Here is a 27959-nt window from a genome sequence, read left to right on the forward strand (position 1 = left end):
GTGTGGGAGCTACCGTGGTTCTTTGCTCCTACTCAAGAGTGGCAGTATTGAAAATGACTTTTGCAATATTGCATCAGTTGCTTTGGTATTGTGCTCCAAATAAGGCTATTACATGATGCAGAAAAACTTTGGAATATTGGGCTTCGGGATGACATTTCAGGATGGACCTAAACGCAGTGTATCCTCTACAAGGTGAACTCAATTTGACCTTTTCTAAACTTTTAAATGCATGTCACACTGTTCAATGTGCCATTACTTTTTGCACAACTTGGATTTTAGGTTCATTCTGAAATTTCACCCAAAAGGCCAATACCTCTACCTTTTTGGGCGAAGGGTGTATTTCCTCATTGTGGTATTGAGTAGGAATTTTCCTGAGCAGCGGTCGGGGGGAGTTGAAGACTTACTCGAGAGACCTAGGGGTGGAGGCGGTGTGGTCCAAGCACGATTCAGCTCTGCCCACTGGCTCAATGCGACCATTTTCTTGCTCTCTTGCCTCGTCCTCCTGCAACCAAACACAAAGTTGGCATATGAGACAAAATGGAATACAATACATTTAGGGTTAGGGTTAAACTCCAAATATTCTTCCCTTTTCACTTCCTGCAGGTGCCCACATACTTTTGTGCACATTTTGTTCAATTTAGATAGATGTTCCCAATACTTTTGTCCTAAACGCATGTTTTCCTTTTTTATGTTGCAGGACAACTTTTCCAAATGTTCCATTTTCTTCAATTCATTTTATTCACACTCACTCACTAGACTCTCTTTATTAATGTTGTTATTTTTAATCAACTCGGCAATTTCTTGAATTAAAATAAGACTTCCTGACAAATCCGAATTAACTCTTCACAGTACTGAATCAGCTCTTTATCAAATTGCAAAATGATAATATTGAATAGTGACTGAGGAGAGGCGTTAATTGTGGTCTTGTTGGATCTCAGTGCAGCTTTTGATAGGTATATTTATAATTTATCTATACTTATATTTAGAAATGATACAATTCAATACAAACTGTTACCTACTATAATATTTCTAATACATCAAGTCATAGTTAAGCTGACAGCACCAGCAGGGACAAACGGGAGGTGGGCTTCAAAAGTAATAAAAATTCATGGATGACAATATTACATTGCTTTTGCTCTGTGCAAGATGTGACACACATTTACCTGTAGCCACACATCCATGGGCACATGTACAAGTGCGCAAGCGCACGTACTCACACACACACGCACGCACACGCACAGACACACACGTCAGCAACAGTAGCCGAGGGGTAAGATATAGTAGTCATTCAAATTAAAGGACTACACTTGAGAGCAAAGGATTAGTCAGTATGAAAGTTAGTCTTGCACTAGCACAGTTTCCATGACACTTCAGAGTGGCTCGCAGGAATCAATCGTTGTGACCCAGCATCATCTTTCGCCTTAAAAGTCATCTCTCGGCTGTTCAGATTGCAGTTGATGGCACTTTTCCAACAAGTGCAACCTCACAGGGAGCCCCAAGACGCTTTACAGGTGATCCACCATGAGGCATTCAAAGGACTTCATGAGCACATACGTCAGGTGTAATTCAGTCCTGAAAGTACAGGTTTCTTGGGGACTGTGATGAAGACGGAGCATCTGAGGCAAGATGGCACTTTACAAAGTTACAAAGATCAATTGAAGATCTCTGTGAAAACCAGAGTGAGCTGGTCTGAGCAGACTTTCAAGCAGAAGGTGAACACCCTGTCCTATTCCGCCACTTTGTTTATCTTTAGTTGTTTAAAGGGCCACTGACATGAAATGCATGATTTTAGTATGTTATAAATGAAGAAACAGCAGCCGACATGGACCCATGTGTTTTTTCACCACAAAACATGATATTGACGTATACAGCTCTTTGTAACTCCCGCCATGAAAATCCTCTCGAGGGATTTGTTTTTGAGAAGGAGGAAGTGATATACCTGACAGGTGGACTCAAGTGGACTCGTTTGTTTCTATTAGTTTTAGCTCTGGGAAGGTAGCTCGTTGTTCCTTAGTGTTAGCCAAAATGTCGGCTCGTTGCATTGCTGGACATTGCGTGAACACTCGGGAGGATGGATTTACCCTTGAACTACACCACCGTAAAGCAGCCCGGCTCGGCGCCATGACAAGCCACTTTGGCGCCAAAAATGAGCCAGGCGGCTGGCTCGGCATTCCCGGTCTTGTCGACAGGCGGGGGCCGGCCTTGTCTGCCGGGGTGGTTTGGCAGTGATCGCATATCATCTGCATATGGCTCGAAACAATAGGGTAATATTCCCCCGGTAACGTCACTCAGTTGTATGTTGTTCTGTTCTTCAAAAAGAGCTTCCGTGTCAGAAGGGGTGTGTTTGTCTCCCATAGTAGGGTCCACCGCGTGTTTTCAATGGCGAATGTCCGGGGTGACGTCACGGACAGGAGATGCAACCAATATGGCAACCAGTTGGATGTCGTCAAATGACACTTCCGCAACTTTGCGCAGGGATGACCCGCTCTCCGCTCATATTTATTTTTTCGTATAGACATTGAAGTGAAAAATGTTATATGTATTTTTCATTACAATATATATTTTAGAATGTTTATAGGGATGACACTTGACCTTTAAAGATGTGTTTCACGTCCTGTTTGTCATTGGTCAATGTTAAAGGGGAGACTGAGGTCTGATGAGGGGGATGATCGCTTGTATTTTGTCAGATAAACTAAGCCAAACTAAGATAGTGTTGTCAGCAGCATAATTTCTCTTAGCCTGCAACTAGCCTCCAACCACGACTTATTAAATGTGCAAAATGTCTTTGTTGGGACACACAAGTAGCAGAAGTAGGATGTAATAGTGTCCATAATTATATTCCTTGCGAGATGACGTTTCAAAGACACCCTAATCTTTGCAGCCTAAACAGTCTTTAAGATACAACTTTTGATTCATTTGTCTACTTCTTCACTGTAGCCTTTGCACATTTAAGTTTTTTTCCTGTACGTTTGTATATTGTGAATTCAACAGTGATCAGATGAACCCAAAGCTGTACAGGGAATAGGTTACGCGTCCTTCAGCATGGAACAGCAGTACATTAGGATGTTGTCTTCCCTGGTGGGACAGTCAATGTGCTGTTTGTATTTAGGGAGTATGAATGAAGCAAACACTCACTGAAGTTTGTGTTGCAATGTGTGCTCAGCTCCATCACATCAGCACAGCATTTTTCATTGATGTAAAAGCTTCATGGCAGTATGGCACCGTGGAGAATTGGTCACAAAGCAAAGTGTCATGAAGTAGAGGGCAGCAGAACATAAAAAGTCTTTTCTGATCTTTGCGAGGAGATGAAGATACTTCATTTTGTTGGGTTGAGGGCGTAGATTTGCAAGGTGACTTGAGTGAAGTAGTGTTTCAAAACCTTGCTGTAGGAGTATAACTTGCACTCCTCCATGCACCATAGAATGTAGCCACTTTACTGCTAAGTAGCTTTGTGAAAAAACTTTGTGCATTTGTGAAAGCTGTTGAAAGAAGGTTTGAAGCACCTAATGTTTAGCAAGGTTCTAGTGCAAGTCTTGTAATATCTACAAAGACGAACGCAAAAGACAAAAGCAAGGACAATGCGAGAGAGCAATACAACAGTTTGTGAACTGCCTCACATAACTGACCGTCTCTTATTTCCACCTTGAGTTCTGGGAACCTTCAAATTTCAGTTTTTGTAGTTCCTGGAACATAGGTTATTATAGTAAATTCAAACTATTATAAACCCTGCCTGGAACTAAAAGTTGGGTGCTATTGACCCAAAAAAAAGGTTTACAGTCCTCTTGAAAGTACTAACTACAACTTTTTCGACCTCTAAAATTAAAAGTTCTATGATTCAAACACAAATGACCTCCCAAGTTTCCTAGTTCTAGGGTGAAGTTACTTCTATCACTATTAAGACAAATTAGTACTGTACTAATTTTTTGTGGCACGGTTGCGGGTTTAAATCATGAGCAATGAGTGTAAACGATGGTGGTTTGATTGAGAGCCGATCCGGAGACAGATGGGCAGGAGAAGGCCGCATATGACCTATTACAGCCTTCAGACTTCTCGGTTTCCCAGCGCTGGGAAGTGGGCTCCGGCTGGGCAGACGTGAATAATTCATGGAGGTGTCTGGAGGGAGCAAGCAGGTAGGAAAAGTATTGTCTATTTTTTTCCCCCACATAAGTCATTGTTTGTTTCCTGTGTGGAGGAGAGGCGGGCGTGCACTGTGGCCCCGAGGCTCATTAAAGATTAATACCAGAATCCATTGAGGTGTGTCCTCCCTATCTCTTGCACTAAATAAAGTGCACCCACTGTGTGCGTGTGCATGTGTGTGTGAGAGTGATGCTGCACTTTAATGAAGTGCAGACCCGGTGCAGTTCCTGGCACTTTGACCGCACTGACACATATAAATGGATGTGGATGTATGCAGTGGCATGCACTGCCATCAACTTTAAGCTTTCTGCTTAACACAAATGCACACACGCACGCACACATACCTACAAACACGTAGTACATTGAAGACGGTAGCTGGTTAGTTTGTTGGTGGGTTAGTCCAATGTATTACATCTGGGGTATTCAAGTTAATTAGACAACTTCTGGAGTGTTGTGATATCACAGGTTCCACTATGCTTGACAAATAATGTAGCTTGACAATTACTTTGCAAGTTTGAGTCAAGAGTCAGTCACCTTGTAAGTTGGTGAACTAGCCAAGTAACTTCCCAGTTAGTTAATTGTAAAACTTCAGGGGAATTTTAACTTCAGAAGTTCCAGTTAGTTTCACGATTACTGTGGCTCAAGCATTACATTAGTGGGTTATTTAACTGCTATTTGTGAAACAACAAAATAAATCCACCAATTAACTTTTCCTTGAAAGCATAAGAATTTATTTAGGGAGTCTTGTCTCGTTCTCTGAACGAACGTCACACCCAAGACATAAAACATTGAAGAAAAAGAACTGTTTATTCAGCGAAGCTCAATGAAATGAGCTCTCACTTTCACTAATAGTTTAATCAGATTTGGAATTGCATGACTTCTTGATGTAGCTGAAGAATTAATCAGTTTGGAATCCTAATTAAATGTATTTAGAACTTCTGGAACAAGAAGCTTTGGCACTGGAAGATGCTTTTGCTTAAGTGTTTTCAATTACACACTCACACAAGCATGCACGTACGTATGCACAGACACAATTCCTATTGCCTTGAAGACGTAATGAGAGGCAGACGCGCTGACGTTTACGATCAATATGTCACATCGACAGTTTGTCACGTGTTAACGTTTCAAAAGATTACTTCAAGACTACCTGAACTTTGTGACAACATCTATGTGTCGCCCTGCTATGATAACCGCCAATAGGGTAAAAGGTGACAGATCGACATAGATAGACGCACAGAGATAGACAGCTAGATCGACAGACAGATGGACAATTCTGTCATCAAAAGGCCTCTCTCAGTCTTTTGTTTTGTATGTTGAGCCATAAAAGCTAATAATATTAGCATCACAGTCCCTACTCTGCTTGACATGGCAACATAAAAATCTTGCTTTTAGATTTTCAGTCAAGCATGTTTTAGTTGAAACAAACCAATATTCTACTGTCACCACAGAATGGATGCATTTAGAAATACTTTTTTTCCCAGGTGAAAGAAGTCTACTCTCTTTTCTAGGCTTAGTGCTTAATGTCACAAAACAGTATTCTGTGAGTCTTGAAAGACCAGTCAAACAGCTCCAAAATGGCTGAAAAGATGGGAAAATCATTTGTAAACAGGTGGCGGTGAATGAGACGTTAGCTTCTTTGTACACTCAATACGCTCTTTTCTGTGAGTTTTGTTTTCTGTTTTAATATTTACAGCAGTGAACTTATTTTTCTTCAAATGTTTATGATGATGGTAAGAAGCATTGGAATGTGACTCACATTGCCTGTACAGTTAAAGGCTGAACACTGAAACAGACACGGTTATTCCGTATGAGAAAATGTTTTTAAACTGGGACAGGTCAAAGGTTTCACTCTTTGTTTTCATTTTGACAACAATGGTAAGTAATCACTTATATATATATATATATATATATATATATAGAGATAGAGATAGAGATAGAGATAGATAGATAGAGAGATAGAGAGAGAGAGAGAGAGAGAGAGAGAGAGAGAGAGAGAGAGAGAGAGAGAGAGAGAGAGAGAGATGTAGCTAGAAGCCAATGCCTGAGATGGCGGTTCTGCAAGAGGAGCATGTTGCACAACGTTGCAACATCATTCCAAGAGAACGTCATCAATCTGGCTGGTTTCCCCCACTTATGTAGTTAGACTTGTTAACACAATAACTTGGAAACGCAGGGACTACCATATGGGTGAGTGGATCCCCATTTGTGTGGACCTCAATGGGCTGTCAAAATCAGGCGGGGTGGGGGCCAAGACTCGTATTCGGCTCGCAGCCAAAACGCAAAGAGAACGAATTCTACTCCTCACACATTGTCAGACATGACACAGGTGGCGTGACAAGGAAAACCGTCCAGGAAAAAGGGCAAATGTGGAAATTTTGGTTTCCATATGTGGTCCATATGGACATAAAACTATGGATGGTGACTTGAGTGAATCAACCCAGTAGATGTTAAATCAACAGAAGAACACATTTTTCTTCAGACTGACGTTATTTGATGGGAATTGATGATCTATTTACGTTGGGGGGGAACAGTTCATGCTATCACATAGAACAAATTATTCCTCAAAGTTTGAAATCTTGGGAACTTTGAAATGTACATCAAGTGTTCTTATGCTGAAATAGCAAATGGTGGACTCAATGTAACAACAGAATCTCTGAAAGGGGGCCAAAATAACATTGATTAGAGTCATGGTATTTTATGTTAAGTTATGTTAACCATATGGTATATGGGTGATGGTAAAAAATTAAGTCACTGATCACTGATAGAGAATTTTGGCATATAGTTCAAAATGTCTGACCAGAATAGCAATCTTGACCAAGTGCAACACAGGTGTGAGACAGCTGTCAGTAACAATAACTGATGACGAAATATAAGTTAAGGGAGTGCAAAATTCAAGGTACAGCTATTGTTTTGAATGGCTGATTTGTTTCTCAACACTCTTCTAAATCAATAAATTTACTTTTGTTTCCCCCCTCATTGATCTTAAGGGGTAGAAGTGGACGATTGGTCAGCACATCTGGCTCACAGTTGTGAGGATCAGAATTCAAATCACAGCCCCGACTGTGTGGAGTTTGCAAGTTTTCCCTGTGCCTGCGTGGGTTTTCTCCGGGCACTCCAGTCTCCTACTAATTCCCAAAAACCTGCATGGTATGAGTGTGAATGGTTGTTTGTTTCAATGTATCCGGTGATTGTCTGGCGACCAGTTCAGGGTGTATCCCTCCTACCGCCCGAAGATAGCAGGGACAGGCTCCAGCAAGCTCAAAACCCTAATGAGGATAAGGGGTTATGAAAATTGATTGAGGGGTGGATGAATGATCTTCAATTTGGAAAGAACTATGTAGAGTTCTCAAATCATTTGCATGTCTGGAAATAAAAGCCATGATGAGGAGTTTTACTTTTAGTACCTTTTTGAACTTGGATTATGACTTTTTTTAATGGATGCTATCTGCTGTGGAGTGGATCAGATGTTCTGGGTGCAACTAGATATGAATTACAGTCATTGTGTGTGTGTGCTTTACGCCCCCCCCCCCCCCACCCCCACCCCCAAGGTGGCGGTGGTGACCTGAGGGAGTTGAAAATGTGCACCCTCAAAATGAAAAAGACCTTGATCTTCTCCTTGCGTCTCTGTGGTAGATCTCACAGCTGGAAAGAGGCGCGTCTCCCGGCGCAGCATCACTTCAAACCCACAAGATCAAAGATGAGGAACAGAGCGGTGCAGAGGTGATTTTCCTCGTGAAAACAGAGTGAATATTAAAGCATGATTATTAGCTTTTATGAGATCAGTGGATAAAACTACACACACATCTTACTTGTCTTTGCTGGTGCTTTTTAAGAACAAGCGTTGTGTGCATAGCTGTAGGAACTATAGAGTACAAAAAGTTGATGAGTCACACAATGAAGTTATGGGAAAAAGTAGTGGAGTCTCGATTCAGGACAGAAGTATGTGAAAGCAAGTTTGGTTTCACACCTAGAAAGAGAACCCCAGAGACATTATTTTTCTTGAGAGTGTTGATGGAGAAGAGTACAGCGGTCAGAGGAAACTACATTGTGTCTTTATAGAGCTAGAGAAAGCATTTGAGCAGGTACCCACAGAGGAACTGTGATACTGCAGAAGTCTGAAGTGTAAGAGAAGTACGTTACAATAGTACAGGACATGTATTTTGGCATCAGGACAGCGGTGAAGATGTGCTGCAGCCGTGGCAGAGGAATTAAGGTGGACATGGGACTGCATCAGGGATCAGCCCAGAGTCCCTTCCTGTTTGCAGTAGTGATAGCTAGGCTGACAGATGAAGTCAGACTGAAAACCCTGTGGACCGTGATGTTCGCAAATGTCATTGTGATCTTCAGTAAAACCAGAGATCAGGTGGAGGAACAGGTACAGTTGAAAGGTGGAGACATGCATTGGAAAGGAGTAGAATGAAGTTTACACTAAGTAAAACAGAATATACGAGCGTGAATAAGCGATGTGGAGGGAAAGAATGAGGCTACAGCGGAATCACTTGGAAAAAGATGACATGTTTTCTGAATGTGTCCGCCAGTCGTTCTGAATTATGCTGCAATGTCATAATTACACTCCTTCAGGAGTATTTTGCAAGTGGGATTTAAGGTAGCTTGGGAGAATTTTAGATCTGTCAGTGAGATTATTATCATCCAGGTGCTTAAAAGAGCATCTGGCTCTATGGATGCTGCTCAACTTCTGGACTCAGAATACAAATTGTTTCCTTCTTGTGTCCGTCTAGTCGTCCCCCCAGCTACTAAAACAGACTTAAGTACTCCTTTGTACCTCTCAGCATCCGGGTTTTTAATGTCGCAGAGAGAAGGTGATGACTACTTTGCCTCCATTTCTGCCATTTGCAATTGGAACAGTTCGGTTTTTACCATCATTTTATGGTTGTGTATAAATTTTATTGTTGAGTATCAAGTTAACTATTTTATACTTGGCACTCGGAACTATTCAGTGTCACAAGTTATGCACTTTATTATTGTACTTTTACTGCTCACATCTCGTATGTCTTATGTTATCAGAATTTGTCTGCTCCAAATAAAATTGCCCTTTAATGAAGCGATGAGTTCAATTTACCTAAGAACGCCGCATGCTCTAATCAGCTAAAATAAGTGAAAGTGTAATTCAGCAGACTGCTGAAGAAATGCTGCCTCCACCAAATTGAATACAACACACATGTTCAGTGTCTTTATGACAACATGCATGTGCAACGCAATCTACACTCACTTTTTTTAAACTGGGCTGGAAAAGAAGCTCTGCCTCAATTTGTCAGTGCAACAAAATCCTTAATGGCCGCACAGTAGAGGGTAAAAAACGTCCCCTAAAAACTGTGTGATAACATAAATATGGGCATTAAATGCACTCCAATTCTTATTTACTTATCCTTCATGTATTTTAAACAATCAATGTCAGGTTGTTGGGTTGTTTTCGCCGCTCTGAACAACCACAATCAACACTGTCAACTATAACTTGATATAACCTTGATATATTATATTGATATAACCTAATATAACCTTGATGTAAGAAAATATATTTCACCCTTTTCCATTTTGATAGAATTTGTTATATAATTTGGCTTGTTTTAATATTCATAAATATGCTTTGAAGCCAGTATTATGGAGGACTAGTTAGCACGTCTGCCTCAGTTCTGAGGTTGAGGTTCAAATCCCAGCCCTGCCTGTCTGGAGTTTGCATGTTCTCCATGAGACTTCATGGGTTTTCTCTGGGTGTTCTGGTTTCCACTGAAACATGCATTAATTAGAGACTCTAAATTGCCCATAGTTGTGAATATGACAGCGAATGGACCTTTCCGACCTGCCAATCACTCATACAATAATAGCCAGTCAGACAGCCACATTGCCTTAACCCCTGGCTTTAGACCCCCCTGCCGCCATGTTGTCCCACACGCAATACTGGTTGTCAGTAGCGTGCGCTTGGAAAAGTTATGATGAAAGTTATGATGAAAGATATCCTACTTGGTGACAAGGGGCCCGGTTGATTCATTTTACAAAGCCTAAAACACAGTTGACGAAGTGTCTACGATGGATTAAGGCTTGCGGAAAACCACACGAACAACTAAATGTGAACAATATCAACAAACACAAGGCTGTATGTTCGAAGGTAAGTGAGGAAGAAGTATCTTCTCTGACTTTGATTGGATTACTATCAGTGCTTTATACATTGCAGGAGAACAATTTTCACTTTGTTAGCGTATCACTTACCTGCTGAATGAAGTGTGTAATGTTTTATGCCAAAGAGTCAGGTTAGTGATACGTAAATGCATGATGTCATGCAAGAGAAATGTCTATTTGCCTATTTGTATCACATCAAACTTTAAAGACAGAGCACTGGGTGCGATTACGAACCAAGTCAATTTTTTTCATCTGGTGACTACGGTACTGAGTTAATCACCATTGTCTAAATGCACTTGTAGAAAATTGAACCTAACTCACTTTTTAAGAGTACAATGATATAACTCAATCTTTCAAACTAAAAAGTACTCACCCTGCTTTACATCCGCAGTACGATTACACTATTTTATCGTGTTGGATTTCAATACGAAGTTTGTGAGGCATCAAACTTTTCTTGCATCGATCGCCAACATTTTGTTGTAACTCTGACATTGCGTCCTGCTCCGTCCAAAGTCTTAATTCCGGGTACATATCCTTGCGTAAAATAGTTGAGAGCTCTCTGTAGAACTCTCTTGGACAAGTCTGACGCATTTGGCAAAAAACATACCCCAATATTATCTGGAATACGCGATAGAGAATCGACGTCAAACCTTTTCTGTTCAGTCACCATTTTGGAAGCTTGTGGGACATGGCAACTGTAGTTAAGGGGCGGAGCTTAAGATCACCAGTTGGAAAGGTCTATTGTTATTTGTTTCTACGTACTGTCTGATTGGCTGGGAACAAATTCAGAGTTAACCCCGCCTCTCACCCCAAGATACATAGCTGGGATAGGCTCCAGCACGCCCGTGACCCTAGGGACGATAAACTAAATGGAGGATGGATGAATGAATATATTTTAAAGTGAGTGGACAATGCAGACATAAATTGTGAGTTTAAAAAAAAAAAAGTAAACCAAATTATATAAAACAGAGAAAAACGCAGAGCCTACAAGAGCGAATATTCCATTACTTAGGAGTCTTTATTGCATTTGTGATGTGTATGTTTACCATTTAGCCCAGTCCCTTTCAAATTGCCCCTTTTTCAGTTTGATTTTATACATTAGACTCCCCATGTCTTGTATATCATTTGTAATTGTCATACATTGTTTTATAGTTGGTGTGTGTCTTCATCCATCTTTTTGTAATAGCTTTTTTTCCAGTATGCAAGCAGAATTTTGGTTCAATATTGGTCTCTTTAACTTTGGTCTCCTGTATATAACCCAGATATATCACTTGATCCATCGGTGGTATTTTGGATCCAACACTTTTTAGTGGAGGGAATCTACCACATCCCAGAAAGACAAGAGTTTCAGACAACTCCAAAAAAATATGAGTATGATTTGGTTCCGTAGAGTTACATGACCTCCAACATGATTGTTTCATCTTTATGAGCTTACTCATTATTTGATGTCTTGTAAAACATTGAAGGTGCTTCTTCCACACAAACTCCCTCCATCCTTGAGAGTGAGTAATGTTGAGATGAGCCGCCCCGGACATCATTCTATCTGTTCCCCTCAAGCAGGTCCTTTTTGAGCGTCCTTCACATAGCGAGTAGAAGCTTTTCTTGAGTCCAGTAGGCATTTATACAAGGTCGACATTTCTCTAGTTGGGATTTTTCTGTATACACAAACAGCTTAATGATTGGATGAATTTCCACTTCTCTTTTCTGAATTTGTCTGTAACTCTTAGTTGACGATACGGATAAATCTTATGGTATTTCCACATTTGATATTCATCTTTTAATTCTTGTGATCAAATACTAACACCTTTCTTAATGAATTTACAGATTGCGGTCATACCTTTTTCAGTCCACTGTTTGATCATGCTATCAATTTTCCCAGACTCAAATTTGTCATCCTATCCATCGCAATTGTTGTCTATTAATTATTAGCCATGTTTCTATCGTGAATTCTGTAGTTGGGCTGAACAGAATTTTTTCTTTATTGCAGGGATGGGCAGCACAGTGACATCACAGTCCAGACCACCTGGGTTCAAATCCAGCCTCACCAATGTGAAGTTTACATGCTGTTCCTGTACCTCGGTGAGTTTTCTCCATGTACTCTGGTTTCCTCCCACATTCCAAAAACATGTGTGGTAGGTTAGATGAAGACTCTGAATTACCCAAAAGTGTGAATGTGAGTGTGAATGATTGTTTGTCCAAATGTGCCCTGCAATTAGGAGGCCACCAGTTCAGGATCTACCCTGCCTCTCGGCTGTAGTTAGATGAGAAAGGTGTCAGTACACGAGCGACCTCAGTGAGGATAACCGGGACAGAGAATCTGTGCTGCATTGAAGTATTCCTTCAAGTTCAGGAGAGTACGTCCTCCTTTTCCTTGAGATAATGAAAGGGTGGAATAGCTTATTCTTAGCTTCTTGCCCCCCCGCCCAGATAAATTTTTATCTTAATGTATCCTAATTAATGAATTGTAAATTTGTATTGACCACAGGGAGTGACATCAAAAATAAAAATTGTGGCTAGATATTGATTTTGATCACATTGATTCTGTCATCTGGCTAAACCTTTTCTTATATTTTTTTCAATATATTAGTTAATTATTTTTAAACAGGTTTGCTAGGTTGCTAAGTATCTTTTTTTTCCTCCAATTAAATTGATCAATTTGCTTCCCAAACCAAATCTTTCCAGAATTACTGTTTATTCCTACCCTCACTTATGCTCATAAACACTGGGTTGTATCCAAAAGAAGTGTAAGTGAAAGAAGAACACTCATAGTGGGGAAAAAAAAATATATAATGTGCCCTTTATAAGTTTGCCCTCTGCATCGGATTAATTCCATTATCCTACAGAGGAAAATGAATGTGAAATGAAACAAATATGGTTATACTCCACTTCCACTGAAGCTTATTTGTTTAAATGATGCAATCTCCAATTGGCTCATGGCTTCCCGACAACGTGAAGAATTGCAAAAGCAAAAACAAATAAAGAGCAATGGGGGTCGTCTGGCGGTGAGAGACGCACAAGCCAGCAGGAGTCATGCATGCAGTGTTAAACGCAACATGGCTGCCACACACTTGCACCACTTTCATAAATCTGCGCATACAACACACACAACTCCCCTGAAGATTTAAGTTCACCATGTGCACAACTCACATCCACACATGCACCAAAATTAAGAGACAAAGCTCCACAGCAGCACCTGCTGGTCATTCATGCATCCAGATGTTTGTCTGTTACACATGCATGCGTGGATTAATCCTTCATTCTTTGATTATCATTCATTCCTTTTCCAAACCATTTATCTTACCAGTTAAAAAATGAACTTGCAAACACACACAAACCCTGACAGCTGGGGCTGAGATACACACCCATCCCACACACCCATTAACGTGGAATCTGACACCACCCACCCATTTTCTGAGATGCTTATCCTCAAGACTGAGGGTCGCGGTAGTGCTGTGGCCAATCTCAGTTGTCATTGGTCAGAAGGCGGGGTACACCCTGAACTGGTTGCCAGCCATTCGCAGGGCATAAAGAGACAGACAAAGCTCACGGTCAAAAATCACACCTAGGGGCAATTTAAAGGGTCCAATCAATGCATGTTTTTGGGACTAGAGAGGAAACCGGAGTGCCCGGAAAAAACCCGCACAGGCACGGTGAAATCATGCAAACTTTACACAGGCAGGCCTGCGATTTGAACCCCAGTCCTCAGCACTGTGAGGCCAATGCATTACAGCTATACCTCCGTGCCGCACTGACATACACAATTATACATTTATAAAATCGACACACAAGTACACACGCACACATGCATGCACACGTGAGTCACATCAAAGATCCAAAGGAGCCCCTACTGGCCAAATACACACTTATTCACGCCACTAACACACGCTGTTGCATGTACACGCTCATATTTTTAATATAATTGATTTTTATGCGCGCGCACACACACACACACACACACACATACATACAGGACAGAAGGACATATTGATTGATACTATAGAGACACGGCAAGACCCTGACGATCCAAGTGAGCAAAGACAACTTGTGGGAGCTCTCCACAACAAGAGGTGTCACAGCCCATAGCCACAAAGGATGCCGGTATAGATATAGATCACTCTAATGACCCAAGTGAACCTGAATGGATTGACTCTCAACATTGTGAAGAGCCCTCCTACCCGGGCTCAGAGAACTGCAGGACGACACCGCTCCACGCAGACCGAACACATCTCCCAACACGGAGACGCCCATGAGGAGAAAATGGGAGTTGAAAAGGCAAAAAGACAATAGGAGATGACCAAAAAAAAATAAAAACAAGTAGTTCGAACAGTAGTATTGAACAGATAAATTAAGAAGAAATACATCTCTAAATATGAAACCATTAAAACTTAAACCTAACTCAAAACTCCTTTTACAAACATCAATAGTCCTAACATATGCGTGAGCATATATGCACAATAATGCTACTTATGGATACACAGTCATACTTTAATAAAATCAACACACACATGGACGGATACACTCACCTAATCAAAACTATTGATGGACAGAAATAAAATTCATTCACGCATGCGCACACAGATGGAACCAGACACACATTCTGTACTTTATCGGACTACTACTACCACAAACACACACAAGAGTACTAACACACGCACACATAAATTCAATCAATTCACACATATACCCACAGATCGATGTGTGCAAATATACTGTACTTAATCGGACTAATAATACACATGCACACTCGGGCACATGCACACTTGTAGGCTCAATACACAAATGCTTGCAGACCACACCTGAGTAACATCAATGGAATCTCTTTAACCTCTTTACATTTTAAATCTGATTTGCTTACATTAATGAAATATTTAAAATCATCTCCTATAACAACATATTTATATATTTGTAAGGTATAAGGAGCTTTGTTATTTTGGAAGTTCGCTGCAAACGGGTCATGTAGTACTACCAAGTAGTCCTCACCCTCAAAAAAGTTGGTGACTCCTGCCTTAGACAATATGAGAGCATGCCCATTTGTGATCAATGTGTGTGTGAAGACAGTGTAGCACTCTCTGGCCTTCTAAGTCCTGCACAAGTATGTGCGCGTGTGCATGTATGTGTGGAAATGTGCAGGAAGCCTTCAACATGTCATTTTAACAACATCCCTGGTGAGCTGAACGCCACCTCCCCTCGCCAGCCCACTATGACAGATAACCGCGTCGCTCCCTACCAGTCCTGAAAACGCATACACACGCGCGCGCACACACACACACACAAACGAGGCACTTCATGCGCGTGTGTGTGGAGTGTGAGTCCTCTTGAATAAAGCAAAATATGAAAACCACAGTGAGGTTTTAAGCACTAAAACACACACACTTTTATATGCATGTGTATATAAATTATATATAATACATTATTCCACAGTGGCTGTGAAGGCTCGCTGTTGCCATGGCGACCCAACCTACCTGTTCAACATCTTTCACTGCTAATTATACAAGAGCACAAGACTTCTGCTGCTCTGTTTAGCTGACCTTGACGTGTTAAATCACACAAAAGCACAATGAAAGATGACCACAATATATTTCTTGGTTTTGTAACGAAGTTTGTGATTTTATGCAAAACAACAATTGTTGACGGGGGAAAGAAAGGGAAGAAATTTGGGGGCAAAAATATGTTGTTTGTGCCCCCACTAGTCTACACAAAGTATATTGTGATTAACATGGTGTTAGTGGAATAAAAATTTAACATAAACATAACATAAATATTTTACCTTGTGTTGACATGGTCATTGCCAGTATTTTGAGGGTACTACTACTACCACTAGCAACATACGATATGAGGGGAGGAACCTAATAACTAGTTCGTTTTTGTATTCACCATGTTTGGTACCCATTTATATGTTGGTAACATTCAGTGCCAATGCTCAACAGCAAACATACTGTACCTGTTCCTGCCTCTCCAACCATCGGTCTACCATTGGGTGATTGGCACTGAGGGATGAGCGTGCAGTCTCCCTCTGAAACTCTCTCTGATTGGCCCATGTTCCAGCGTCCCTGGGCAGGCTGCGGTACGTGTCCAAGCCTTTACCCTGCAGCAGAGAGAAGGAAAAAAAAAAACAGCGCTAATTTCTGCTTATTTGGATGATGAGCACTAATGCTTACCTTTCTCTCCAGGCTATTGGTGGCCGAGGCATGGCGCGCTTTTAAGAAGCCGGCCGTGGTGGACCATCGGGTTGGGTTCTTTCGCGACGGAGGTTCTTCCCCTTGGGCCCGCGAATCAACGCCACCACCACTGAATGGCCCATTGAGACACAGCAAAGCAGGGTCGCTACTGCGGCGGACGTGCAGGGGCATGTCTGATGAAAAAAAGTTTTTTTTAATTGAAGTACACCAATTAATGGTCAACATCAAATTCATCCATGACTATTTTCATGGTCAATTAATCATTTGGAGACCTAGCTTAACTTAAAATTGTCCAAATCCTTTGATTTTAAGACTCAATTTATATTTGTGTAGTCCTCCATGCAAACTCATGGGCTTTGTTCTCAATCAAAAAATGATATTTTCAAACATGTGCTTTTACTTTGGAAAGTAGTTTTTTATACTATTTATGTAACATGAATTAGAATTGAATTTGCGGCACTTCTCTTTGTCAAAATAATGAATATTGGCACACAAACAGTGGATATCCTCATATAATTAGGCAATGTTACAATACTCCTTTCTTCAAAGTCTGTGTAAAATTAGTCATATTAACAATATTCAACTGCGACTTCTACTTTCTTTGCTACTACAAGTGAGTATGCCATTGGGTGCACCACATCGCCCGTCAGAAAGATGTGCACAGAATGAACCATATTCCCAACAACTCAAGTCTGACTACGTTTCCTCTCCGCCACGACTGTCACATCTAAACGGCACATGCTTTAATCAATTCAAAATTATACTCGTGCACATGTGGAGGAAGTTGCTGTTCCCACCACATACTGAGAATAAAAATGAATTGAACTGAAATTGTTTTGCACAGTACAATGTATATGTTTAATTTATAGTTCATGATTTAGGTTTCATTTAATCTAATGAAACAAGGTGGAAAAAAACACAACATTCAACCAAAAATTTGCACAAATCTGCTTAGAAATTCAGGCGCTTTGCCAGATCACAATCTATGTCATTATGCTGAGACAGTGCATGATACGCTGTAATAACTCCAAATATAATTAAAGGATGTTGGAATTAACTCATTTCTTGCAAATATTGTCCAAAGATGTCATTCAGAATTGAGCTACATCCTGCCAATGCCGTCTACAGACGTCAATGGAGGAGTTTTTTTTTTTTGTTTTGTTTTTTTTTTTGTTTTTTTTTTTTAACAGGAATGGGTGTCTAGTGCAGTTTCTGTGATAATCAAGACTCAGGATAACTGCAGTGAGGAATGGCACACTGTAAAGGGCTACAATGCTTTGAGCTGTATGTCCCTTGCTCAGATTGAACAAAGGGAAGAAGTGGTGGGGAGGAGACAATGAGAAAAGGCTAGCATAATGGTGGACAAGATAGACATAATGGGGGAAAAAAAAGCAAAAAAGAAAAACTTTCGGTACTAGAAATTTACTGCGCCAAGGCAAGAAAAATATTCCTGTGACCAAGAGAAAAGATGCCTTAGATCTGGGTGCTCAATGTGTCGCTCGCTATCGACCAATCACGAAGATAGTGGTGGTAGATTGCATGACATTGTTTATCATTTAAAAAAAAGACGTCATCCATCCCACCGCTTTATTGATATACATACAGTATATCAATTGATTACATCTGAATTTTTATACTTAGGTCATGCACATGCGCAAAGACCAATGCTAACTATGTCAGAACTAACAAGCTAGTCAGCGAGTTACCTCCCATTTTTATTCTTGGTGTTTTCTGCTAAACTTGACAAAGGGTATAAAATTGAGTGGGGGAGCTGGACCAAGTAAGAATAGGAACCCTTACCACTTTCATACGAACTGGAAGGAGAAGTAATTTTTCAGGTTGACATCATTTCAAATGTGGATGCCTCATCTGCCAGTCTGCTATCGCATTATCAAAGAATAAAAATTTGGAGCGGCATTTTAGGACTGTACATGGAAAATACAACACTTGTTTCCCACTAAAGGTGAGCTGAGAAAGAGAAAGGTAAAGAAACTAAAATCCCAGTTGTCTGGACAGCAGTTATTTCTCACACATCAAAAGCGAAAGTCGCCACCGAAGCATCGTTCCGGGTGAGTCACGTCGTCGTTAAGAACAAGAAGTCCTTCCAAGAAGCAGAGATGGTTGAAGCAGCTGATGCTTTGTTCCGAGATTTTAAAACTCCGATAAAATAAAGGACGGTGCTCCAAACGCTCACTTTGTCAAAAAGCTATCAGAAAATGCCAAGCCATAAATATGGTGAGATGCTCTCAGCCGCTTGCCAGCTCACTGTATGCCGACCAGAATTCGAGTAAATGGGTTCCGGAATCATGATTAGTGAACTCTAAGCACCAGAGCTTCATTGGGAGCTTCCAACGGATGATAACAGAGACAAAGATAACTCGTTTGCAGCTCAGATTAGCTACATTTAGCAAACAAACGCGCTCCTTCAATCCTTGTTACATAAATATTTAGAACCACTGGTTCACATTTCAATGTAACCTCTTTTGCTAGTACATTTTTTTAACTTTCCATTTCTAACTCGTCCATCTTCGTGTAATGCAACACCCATGAGTCAAACCTCTTTTCGGATTGAGATGGAGAAAACTAATGTGTTTTTTTACCCTTGCAAAAAACAAAAGGTATTCTCTAATCGTATGTACTTTTTAAAACTTAGGTTATGTATGGATCCAGAAGACCTTCAACTCCTATTCCAGTACACAGTGCAAATAAAAAAGGAAATTGAAAGCTTTTTCCCCACAATATACAATATTCATTACAATGTCATAAAAATGTAATTTTACTGTAATAGTTATATTTCTATATTTCACCAGTTGTGTTTTGAGCAGAAGTAGAGACTGGTTTCAAGGACATTGATAACCACACAAGAGCCCATTCACCGCCAAAGAATAAAATAGAGGTGGATAAAACGTCGCTCGATTTTATGCGCAAGGTAAAAACCTGGACTATTGAGCAAATTGTGCAGGGCGAGAATTAGGTGGAAGAAAGTATGAGTGTGGTAGCCCCGTTTGTTCGAGCATTTTTGGCTAATGTAAGTTCTGAACATAGTTATACTCGTAAAAGTATTGGTGTTTACATAGTCATAGTACACAATATTGTGTGGGGTTTGAAAAACGAGGGCAATTGTTAACAAAAATGTCAGGGATTCGACTGTCTGTGTAAATGTCTGGCAGTGAATTAGTTATCATAAATCTCTGATTCCCACAAATACCATAAGAAAGTGAAACAAATCCCAGAAGTGCATGCAACGCTAAACTCTGAGGCTGCAACTCAAGTGCCTGATGAAGTCTATTAATCAGCAGCATGCCACCGTGGGGGACTGGTGGCTAATAAGGTGGTGCGACTGGAGTCAGCTCAGCAGTGTGGGAACAACAGTGTGAGGGAGAGAAGTGACTTTTATTAAAACTAATCATGCTGTTTAAAACTTACTCCGTGTGGGAGTTTGAGGTCCTAACAACAAACCTGCCAATTAATGGCAGCCCTAAGTTTTTTTTTTTTTTTTTTTTTTGGGGGGGGGGGTTATCTAGTTTGAGCACATACAGTGGGTATGGAAATTATTCAGACGCCCTTAAATTTTTCATTTTTGTATTCGAGTCATTTGCTAAAATAATTACACTCATTTATTGCCACGTATGGAGAATTACATCTGCAAAAACCCTATAATTTAGTGCCATGGACAAAGTTCCGTTTTCAGTGTTTTGAATTTAAATTTGTCGGGGAAAATGAGCAATCAGGGGAGAAGGACCTTAATAAAAGAGGTAAAGAAGAACCCAAAGATCACTGTGGCTGAGCTCTAGAATGCAGTCGAGAGATGGTAGAAAGTTCTAGAAAGTCCTCCCCGCAGCCTTTCCACCAGTCGGGGCTTTCTGGTAGAGGGGACCGACAAAAGCCTCTCCTCAGTGCAAAACACAAGAAAAGGGTTCTGAACACTTTCCGTAGCCATTTGGACTGGTGAACTAGACTTAAACGTCACTAGTGCTTAAATTAGATGGGGGGACACAGCGAAACCAAGTCTTGGTCTCCCACAAGAAATAGTTGCTGAATGAGCAATAACTGAAAAATAAAAGTTGAAAGTGACATTTAGATCATTGTAATAGAGTAAAACTACAGTTACTTCAGAGCAGCAGAAGTAGCGAAGAGTTTTTTTCTGGTCTTCAACAGCAATGAGTTTTCCAAAGTGGGTCCCAAGCACCTATGACAACAGCGATAGCGACCCCCCAACCCTTCCCCATGGAAAACCTCATCGGGTCTATACGATTCAGTTAAATGGCTTATTTTGAGTTCAAAATGTTGAATCTCACCGAAAGGCGACTAGTTTTCATGTATGTATAACAACACATTTGACCCAAATTGAGACTTACTGGTGCGCAGGGCTGACGGTGTGACTTCGATTTCGCTAGCCGCCTGGTAGGGCTGAAAGGCAGAGGCACCACCGCCCGTGCTGAGGTCCACGGTGGTGAAGAGGTCTGGGCTCTGGGTGCCAGTGGAACTGGCACTGGTGCCGTCACCGCCATGGTGTGGTTCCTGCTCGTCATAGATGGCGATCAGCTGTGCGGGAAAACATAGTTGAGTTATAAAAAACTGTTTAAATAGCTTCCAAGAAGGAAAATGGAATTGAATGGACCAAAATCCTTCCCATAGCTAATGTTCACAATATATATATATATTCCCCCCCCCACACACACACACACACACCCACGTGATAACAAATCTTTTGTGCAGTGATTTGGGTTCAAATGTGGGCGTGCAGTTTATTTTGTTAATTTTTTTTTTTTTTTCATTTTTAAAGACGCTTATCCCCACAAGGGTCTCGGGTGCACTGAAGCCTATCCCAGCTACCATTTGTTCAAAATTGGGAATTTCACCAAAAGGCAACTGATTTGCATGTATGTATATATGTATATTAAAGCTCAACTGTCATAAAATGGATGATTTTTGGTATATTATTAATGAAAAACCCACAGCCAATATGGTGCCATGTGTTTTTTCACCACAAAACATGATTTTGACGTATACAGCTTTTTGTAACTCCTGCCATGAAAATCTTCTCAGGGATTTGTTGTCGAGAAGAAGCAGGAAGTGACATAAAGAACAGTGACGCAGTGTTTCATTAGTTCATTAGTTTTACCTCTGGGAAGGTAGCTCGTCTTTCCTTCGTGTTAGCCAAAATGCCGGCTCATTGCTTTGCTGGACATTGCTTGAACACTCGGGAGAATGGAATTACCCTTCATAAGTTTGAAAGAGACCCTGTTTGTTGTGAAAAATGGATAGCACGGGTGCAGAGGACGAGAGCTTTGTGGGTTCGAAATAACAGGTAAGTGTGTATACAGCTACTAAAAAAAATAATAAATTGGAGCGGACCACGTAATCAGTCTCTCTCATAACGTAACAAAAGATTCGCAAATGAAATGTGTCGATGTACGCATATAGCTACCAAAATAAATAATAGTTTGGGGCGGACCACATAAATGGTCTCTCTCATAACGTAACAAAAGATACGCGTATGAAATGTGTCGATGTCTGCGTCGCCCAGCCAACAATGTCTCACTCAGCCTGCAACATAGCTCGGCTCCACCCCCTCCTTATATGCCAACACGGGCCAAAACTCAGCCACACCGGCTGAGGCGCTGTGTTCGGCGGTCCCATCTTCCGTGAAGAATGCACGTCGGGCTTTGCGACGGGGGCGGCTCTGATTAACCCAGCCGAGAATGCGTCACGTGCGAGCATGAATCGAGCCGGCTCGACTGAACACAAAGCAGCACCGCTCGGCTTCGTCATAAGCCACACCTGGCTCATCTCCGCCGCGGATGTGGATCGGACGGGATGCGGTTTGGCCGTGATGGCATATCATCTGAATATGGCTCGAAACAAAAGTGTAATATTGCCCTGAGGGCTCGAAACAATAGTGCAATATTGCCGCGGTAACTTCACTCGGCTGTGTGCTGTTCTCCTTTTCGAAAAGAGGTTCGGTGTCAGAAGGGGCGTTGGAAAAATCCGAATATCTCTGTTGTTCGGCTTCCATAGTAGCAGGCACTGCGCGTTTTCAACGGCGGAAGTGACGATGACCTCAAGGACAGATGACGCGACTAATATGGCAACCACTTGGATGTCGAGGGACACTCAATTGCGCAACTTTGTAGATGGATGACGCGCTCTAAATACTGTTATATGTATTTTTCATTACAATATCTATTTTAGAATGTTTGTAGGAATGTCACCCCCACTTTAAACTACCTAATGATGTTCACCTTGAGGAAAGCCTAGTATATGTGGCGAGATAATCAACGAAAAATCTGTGATTGATAAAAACGTTTCTCGCTTCACTTGTAAAAGTCTCTCTATATTTCCCAAATGGGTCAGAGCGAGCACTTTTCAATTTTAGCTAATTGAGAGTCCACCCGTGACTCGAAGCTTGGCTCAGTGAAGAGCTGCCATTTTCAACTCCAGAACATACAGCCCACTCTGGTCTTCAATCAGGCAGCTCAGCATGTTTTTTCCTCTTTTGTATTGATTTATTTAATTAAATTGTCAATGTATTTACTGTTAACAATGAAAATGATTAAATAATGAAAAAAATGGACAGCATGTTTGAACAGCTGTAGAGTGTTGGCCTCACACAGGGTTCGAATCCCAGACCCACCTGCGTGGAGTTTGCATGTTATCCCCGTGCCTGGGTGGGTTTTATCTGGGACCTCCAGTTTCCTTCCACATCCCAAAAACATGCATTCGTTGGAGATTCTAAATTGCCCCTAGCTGTGATTGTGAGTGCGACTTGTCTGTCTTCATGTGACCTGCATTTGGCTGCCGACCAGTTCAGACTGTACCCTGCCTCCTGCCCGTTGGCACCTGGGATAGGCTCAAGCACTCCCGTGACCCTTGTGAGGATAAGCAGCTCAGAAATTGGATGGATGGGTAGATGACAAAAATATTGGTAAAATGCTTTGATTTAACTTCATTATAGTGAAATTAATCATACAGAATACATTAAAGAGCACACATTATTTAGTCCTAAAAGGGGATCCCCAAAGTGTGTCTTTCTTTTCCATGTAAGTCTAGCTCCTGCATCCTGCTCTCTTACACCAACTGGCCTCATGCTTTCGCTCACTACATCTATCAGCCTCCTCTTTGGTCTCCCTCAAGCTCCATCCTCATCACCCTTCTCCCTGTTTTATCACTCACTCTTCAATGTCCAAAACATTGAAATCTGCTCTCTCTCGCATTTTCTCCATAACACTTCACCTTGGCCGTGCCCTCTGATGAGCTCATTTCTAATCCTATCCGACCAGAACTTCAACATCTTCATTTCTACCACGTTCAGCTCTGCTTCCTGACGTCTCTTGAGTGCCACCGTCTCTAATCCATACATCATGGCTGCCCTTTGCCCTTCATCCTAGCAGACTCTTCTGTCATATAACACACAGACACTTTCCTCCACCCATTCCAACGAGCTTGGACCCTTTCTTCCCTTTCTTACCACATTTACAATTGCTCTGTACTGTTGACCCCAAGTATTTAAAGTCCTCCACCTATGCTATCTCTTCTCCCTTTAGCCTCACTCTTCCCCCTCCACTTCTGTCATTCATCAACATTTATTTTGTTTTACTTGGCTAATCTTCATTCCCCTCCTTTCCAGGGCATGCCGTTATAGCTCTAACAATTCCTGCAACTGCTCCCTGCATTCATTGCAGATAATGTCATCTGCAAACATCATGGTCGAGTCTAACCTCATCTGTCAGCCTATCCGTCACCACTGCAAACGGGAAGGGGCTAAAGGATGATCTCTAATGCAGTTCCAACTCAAGCTTAAACTCGTCTGTCACACCGACAGGACACCTCACTCTCACCTCACCACAACGTCCTTAAAGTAACTCGTGGATCTCTGGTAAACTTTCAAGGCATGAAACCGTACAGTAGCTCGCAAATACTTACTTACCTCTGACCTGAGTCTAGACTCCACTTCTCTTTCCCATAACTTCATTGCATCGCTCATCAACTTTATTCCTCTATACTTCCCACAGCTCTGCACATCCCCTATGTTCTTAAAAATGGGCATCAACACACTTTTCCTCCATACAGTTCAGTAAATAATTGGTTTAAAATAAGTAAGTTAACACTTTTGATATGATCATTATTCAGTTGAATATTTTCACATTTTTATACACAAATTTTAACAGTTTATTTTATTTTTTTAACCAGGCCCATCTGTTTGTTTTAAATATCAAAATCAACCCTAGTTTATCTAATGTAAATTGATGGATTGGTGGCGAAATGCACCTGCCAGTAGGCAAAATCCAATCCAAACCTTTCCTGTGTTGGTTTAGTACTTGGCGTTAGTCTTGCAACTACCTAAAATCCATTGCATGGGGATTAAAGCAAGCATTGGCGATGCAGTGAAGGTTTCTGCGAGTATCTGTTTTACCAAAATCCAAACAAACATTCCCATTTTTAGCTAGTTGTGTGAACATCACACATAAATAGAACACACATTTACGCACATACGTACGCCCTTAACGACTGCAGTACTTGTCGTGTCCAGCACATTAAAGCTTCATTTCACATGACCACTTTTACAGCATGCTAGACAAGCTCTTGTTAAAAAAAAAAAAAAAACAACATACACACACTTAAATAGGTCCATGAACACATACACACACACAAACGTCAAGACCTGGTCTACCCATTAGATTAGAACCTTAAACACGCACACTCTTTACATTAGCGCTGAAGTCAGCTGGAGCTGGATGTAATGAGGCTAATAAAAGCCGCAAGGTGTGTACATGTCTGCAGTATGCAAACTGTGGCCGTCACCAGATGAGAACTCCCCACTCTTACTTCATTAAGCAGCTGAGTAAAGGCCACCAGACACACATGCAAGCACAGACACCGCGTGGGCTTGCTATTAGTGAGTGGCCTAATAAGTGAGGTTTGTGTGACATGCAGACGTGTCAGGCAGCACAATTAACCAGCAAAGTGTTTCGTGACCTCCCTTAAAAAAAGGCATTTTTCTCCCTCCCCCCATGTTGTTCTGGATATACTGATGCAAGCACAGTAATTTCTTGATTTTGGGAGTTACATCAATGGCTTCCGCGGTCATATCAAAAGAAGTGGTAGAACAGTGGATAGAGGAAAGCCTAACTCACTCATGCAACTCAAGTTCCACTGCCCGGTGACAACGCACCACACAAATTATTATTTGATTGCGGGATGCCCTGTTGCTGCTTACAATGCTTTTCTGGTGTTTGTGTGAAAAAGAATAGGCAGATAAATTCAGAAACAGTTTCAGGTCTTATTTGTTCATTTACATTTTGGATGACCCGTGTGTATAATCAGACTTGCATGGACCAGCACACTAGCTCCCTAACTTAGGATCCACGATAACTAACACAATACTGGGGGGTGTCACGCTCATTGGTCTCATTAAAAGAACAAAAAAAAAAGACCAATGACAAGAGCTATATTTCATTCCAATATCATCTAGCTGTGATTCCATTATCATCTAGCTGTGCAGTCCTGGCCACTTGCCAGACTTTTGCATTGCCTCCTAACAGTCATGGTTTTTATGGCCAAAATTCTTTGCCTACGACAGCAAAAAGAGTCATTACACGCAGTAAACTAGCTTATTAACACTTACTGAATGCTAGAACGCTTGTGGCAAGAGCCAGGTGCCTATGAAACAACAGGCTAGTTTAGCATCTCAAGTCGACAGAGCAGCAGCGGTGGCGATTCAGACACATCCAAAAGCACTATTGTCACAGTGGGCTCACAGCTATGGTACTAACAGCCAACCCCAGCAAATGTCGCTCCTATGCATCATCCATTACAAGTTAAGATTATTGGATAGTAAATAAGATCTAGAAATGGAAGTGAACCTGTGTATTACACAACTTTGAGAAAAAAGTTATACCAATATGTGACAATAAAAAGGCATTGTTTTGTTTCAAATATTGCATGAGTTACAGACCCCGCCAAAACTATTGGAACAGCGAGCTCAATTCCTTTGTTTTAGTTGTACACTGAAGACATTTGGGTTTCAGATCAAACATGCTCTGCTCCATTCCATACAGTCCAGAAATTCAAGAGCGGTAATGGAATATACTCAGACCAGCATTGGCGTACAGGATTGAATTTCCGAACACACCTTTTTCTGTGCTGCCGCAACCATACATGTCGCCACCTTGACCTCAATTAGCGGAGTTAGCTTATAATGCTCACTGCTGCACCATATTATGAAATGGTAGAACAGCAAATTTTAGATTACTAAAAACAAACATGGTGGAGCATTTCCCTCACAGTTCTTAGGACCGGGGTTCAAATACCCGCCTGTGTGGCGTTTGCATGTTCTCCCCGTGATTGCGTGGCTTTTCTCCAGGCCCTCTTGTTTCCTCCCACATCCCAAAAACATGGACTAATTGGAGACTCTAAAATTGCCCCGAGGCATGAGTGAGAGTCCAACTGTTGTCTGTCTCCATGTGCCCTGTGCCTGTGATTGGCTGGCAACAGCTTCAGGGTGTACCCCGCCTCCTGCCTGATGATAGCTGGGATAGGCTCCAGCAGTCCCACGACCCTTGTGGACATATGCGGGTCAGAAAATGGATGGATGAATAGATGGACAAAAACAAATGTCATGCAAAAATGTAAAAAATGTTGTGGAAATGTACTTTCAGTAAATGTTAAATATATCATGACAATAAAGCTAATAAGAACTACATTATACCACTAATAGGGTGACCTAATAAATAATCAGTACATCCACATCATTATGTTGTCACTTTCATAATTTCTTGTTGTATAACAATAGGTGAAACATATGGCCGTAGTAAGAAATGTTTGAAATTTTGGTTAATCAGTGCTTTGGTCAGAGTAGCATGTCTTTTCTAGACAATGGGGATCCAGCCCAAGTGCAGTAATGAGTCATTACTGTTTGAATCCAAGTCAAGTTGTAAGTCTTGTAACATGGTTGAGTCAAGTCTAAAGTCAGCAAATTCATGACTCAAGTCTAAGTCATGTAACTTCAGTCCACACCTCTGGACAGAGTGAGTGGGCATCAGCGCAGCCTTCCTCGTGGCTTTTTCCAAGAACAATTGATAAATGGAATTGTCAGGCTCGCAAACAATTAAAGAGGAATGGGAATAGAATAGAATAGAATAGAATAGAATAGAATAGAATAGAATAGAATAGAATAGAATAGAAATCAGATTACTGGAAAAAATTCTCAATTCCCATCCATAATCAGAGATGAAAGGTAACCACACCACAGACTGTGTTTGGTTTCCGCAACATTGGGGACAAGGGTGTAAAGTTAAACGCCTGTCACTCACTAGTAACTTCCCCTGCCCTATTCTGTTGAAAACAATAGTGGCCATCAGACAACTATTTTGTGTTGAAAACATCTAAATTAAATGATAGCAGGATGAAGTGTTTGTGAAGGTGCAGACAGTTTTATCAATATTCCACCTTTGCTGGATAAATCCTGGATCTATTAAGTCTCTTTTTTGGGGCCTCTGCATATTT

General features: G+C 41.2%; 1 protein-coding gene and 1 long non-coding RNA gene across 9 annotated transcripts in view; one reads left to right on the forward strand and one right to left on the reverse strand.

Annotated features, from left to right (window-relative positions):
- The window catches only part of LOC133511217 (partitioning defective 3 homolog), a 197823-nt gene that overhangs the window by 107902 nt on the left and 61962 nt on the right, over positions 1 to 27959 (reverse strand). For all 7 annotated transcript variants that reach the window (XM_061839939.1, XM_061839938.1, XM_061839936.1 and 4 more), the window contains exons 3-6: positions 20810 to 20996; positions 16431 to 16624; positions 16214 to 16357; positions 405 to 502 (exon numbers count right to left, since the gene is read on the reverse strand). In XM_061839939.1, the coding sequence (XP_061695923.1) occupies positions 405 to 502; positions 16214 to 16357; positions 16431 to 16624; positions 20810 to 20996 (623 nt within the window). The remainder of the gene's footprint in view (positions 1 to 404; positions 503 to 16213; positions 16358 to 16430; positions 16625 to 20809; positions 20997 to 27959) is intronic.
- LOC133511267 (uncharacterized) lies at positions 4 to 16582 on the forward strand. Of its 2 annotated transcripts, none has more exons than XR_009797845.1 (4): positions 4 to 192; positions 12260 to 12351; positions 16200 to 16336; positions 16443 to 16582. It is a non-coding gene; the product is annotated as an uncharacterized LOC133511267 (long non-coding RNA). The 2 variants fall into 2 exon arrangements; XR_009797844.1 differs by lacking the exon at positions 4 to 192 and adding an exon at positions 7692 to 7857.

Source organism: Syngnathoides biaculeatus, chromosome 13 (assembly GCF_019802595.1).
Source record: "Syngnathoides biaculeatus isolate LvHL_M chromosome 13, ASM1980259v1, whole genome shotgun sequence".
Taxonomy (NCBI): domain Eukaryota; kingdom Metazoa; phylum Chordata; class Actinopteri; order Syngnathiformes; family Syngnathidae; genus Syngnathoides; species Syngnathoides biaculeatus.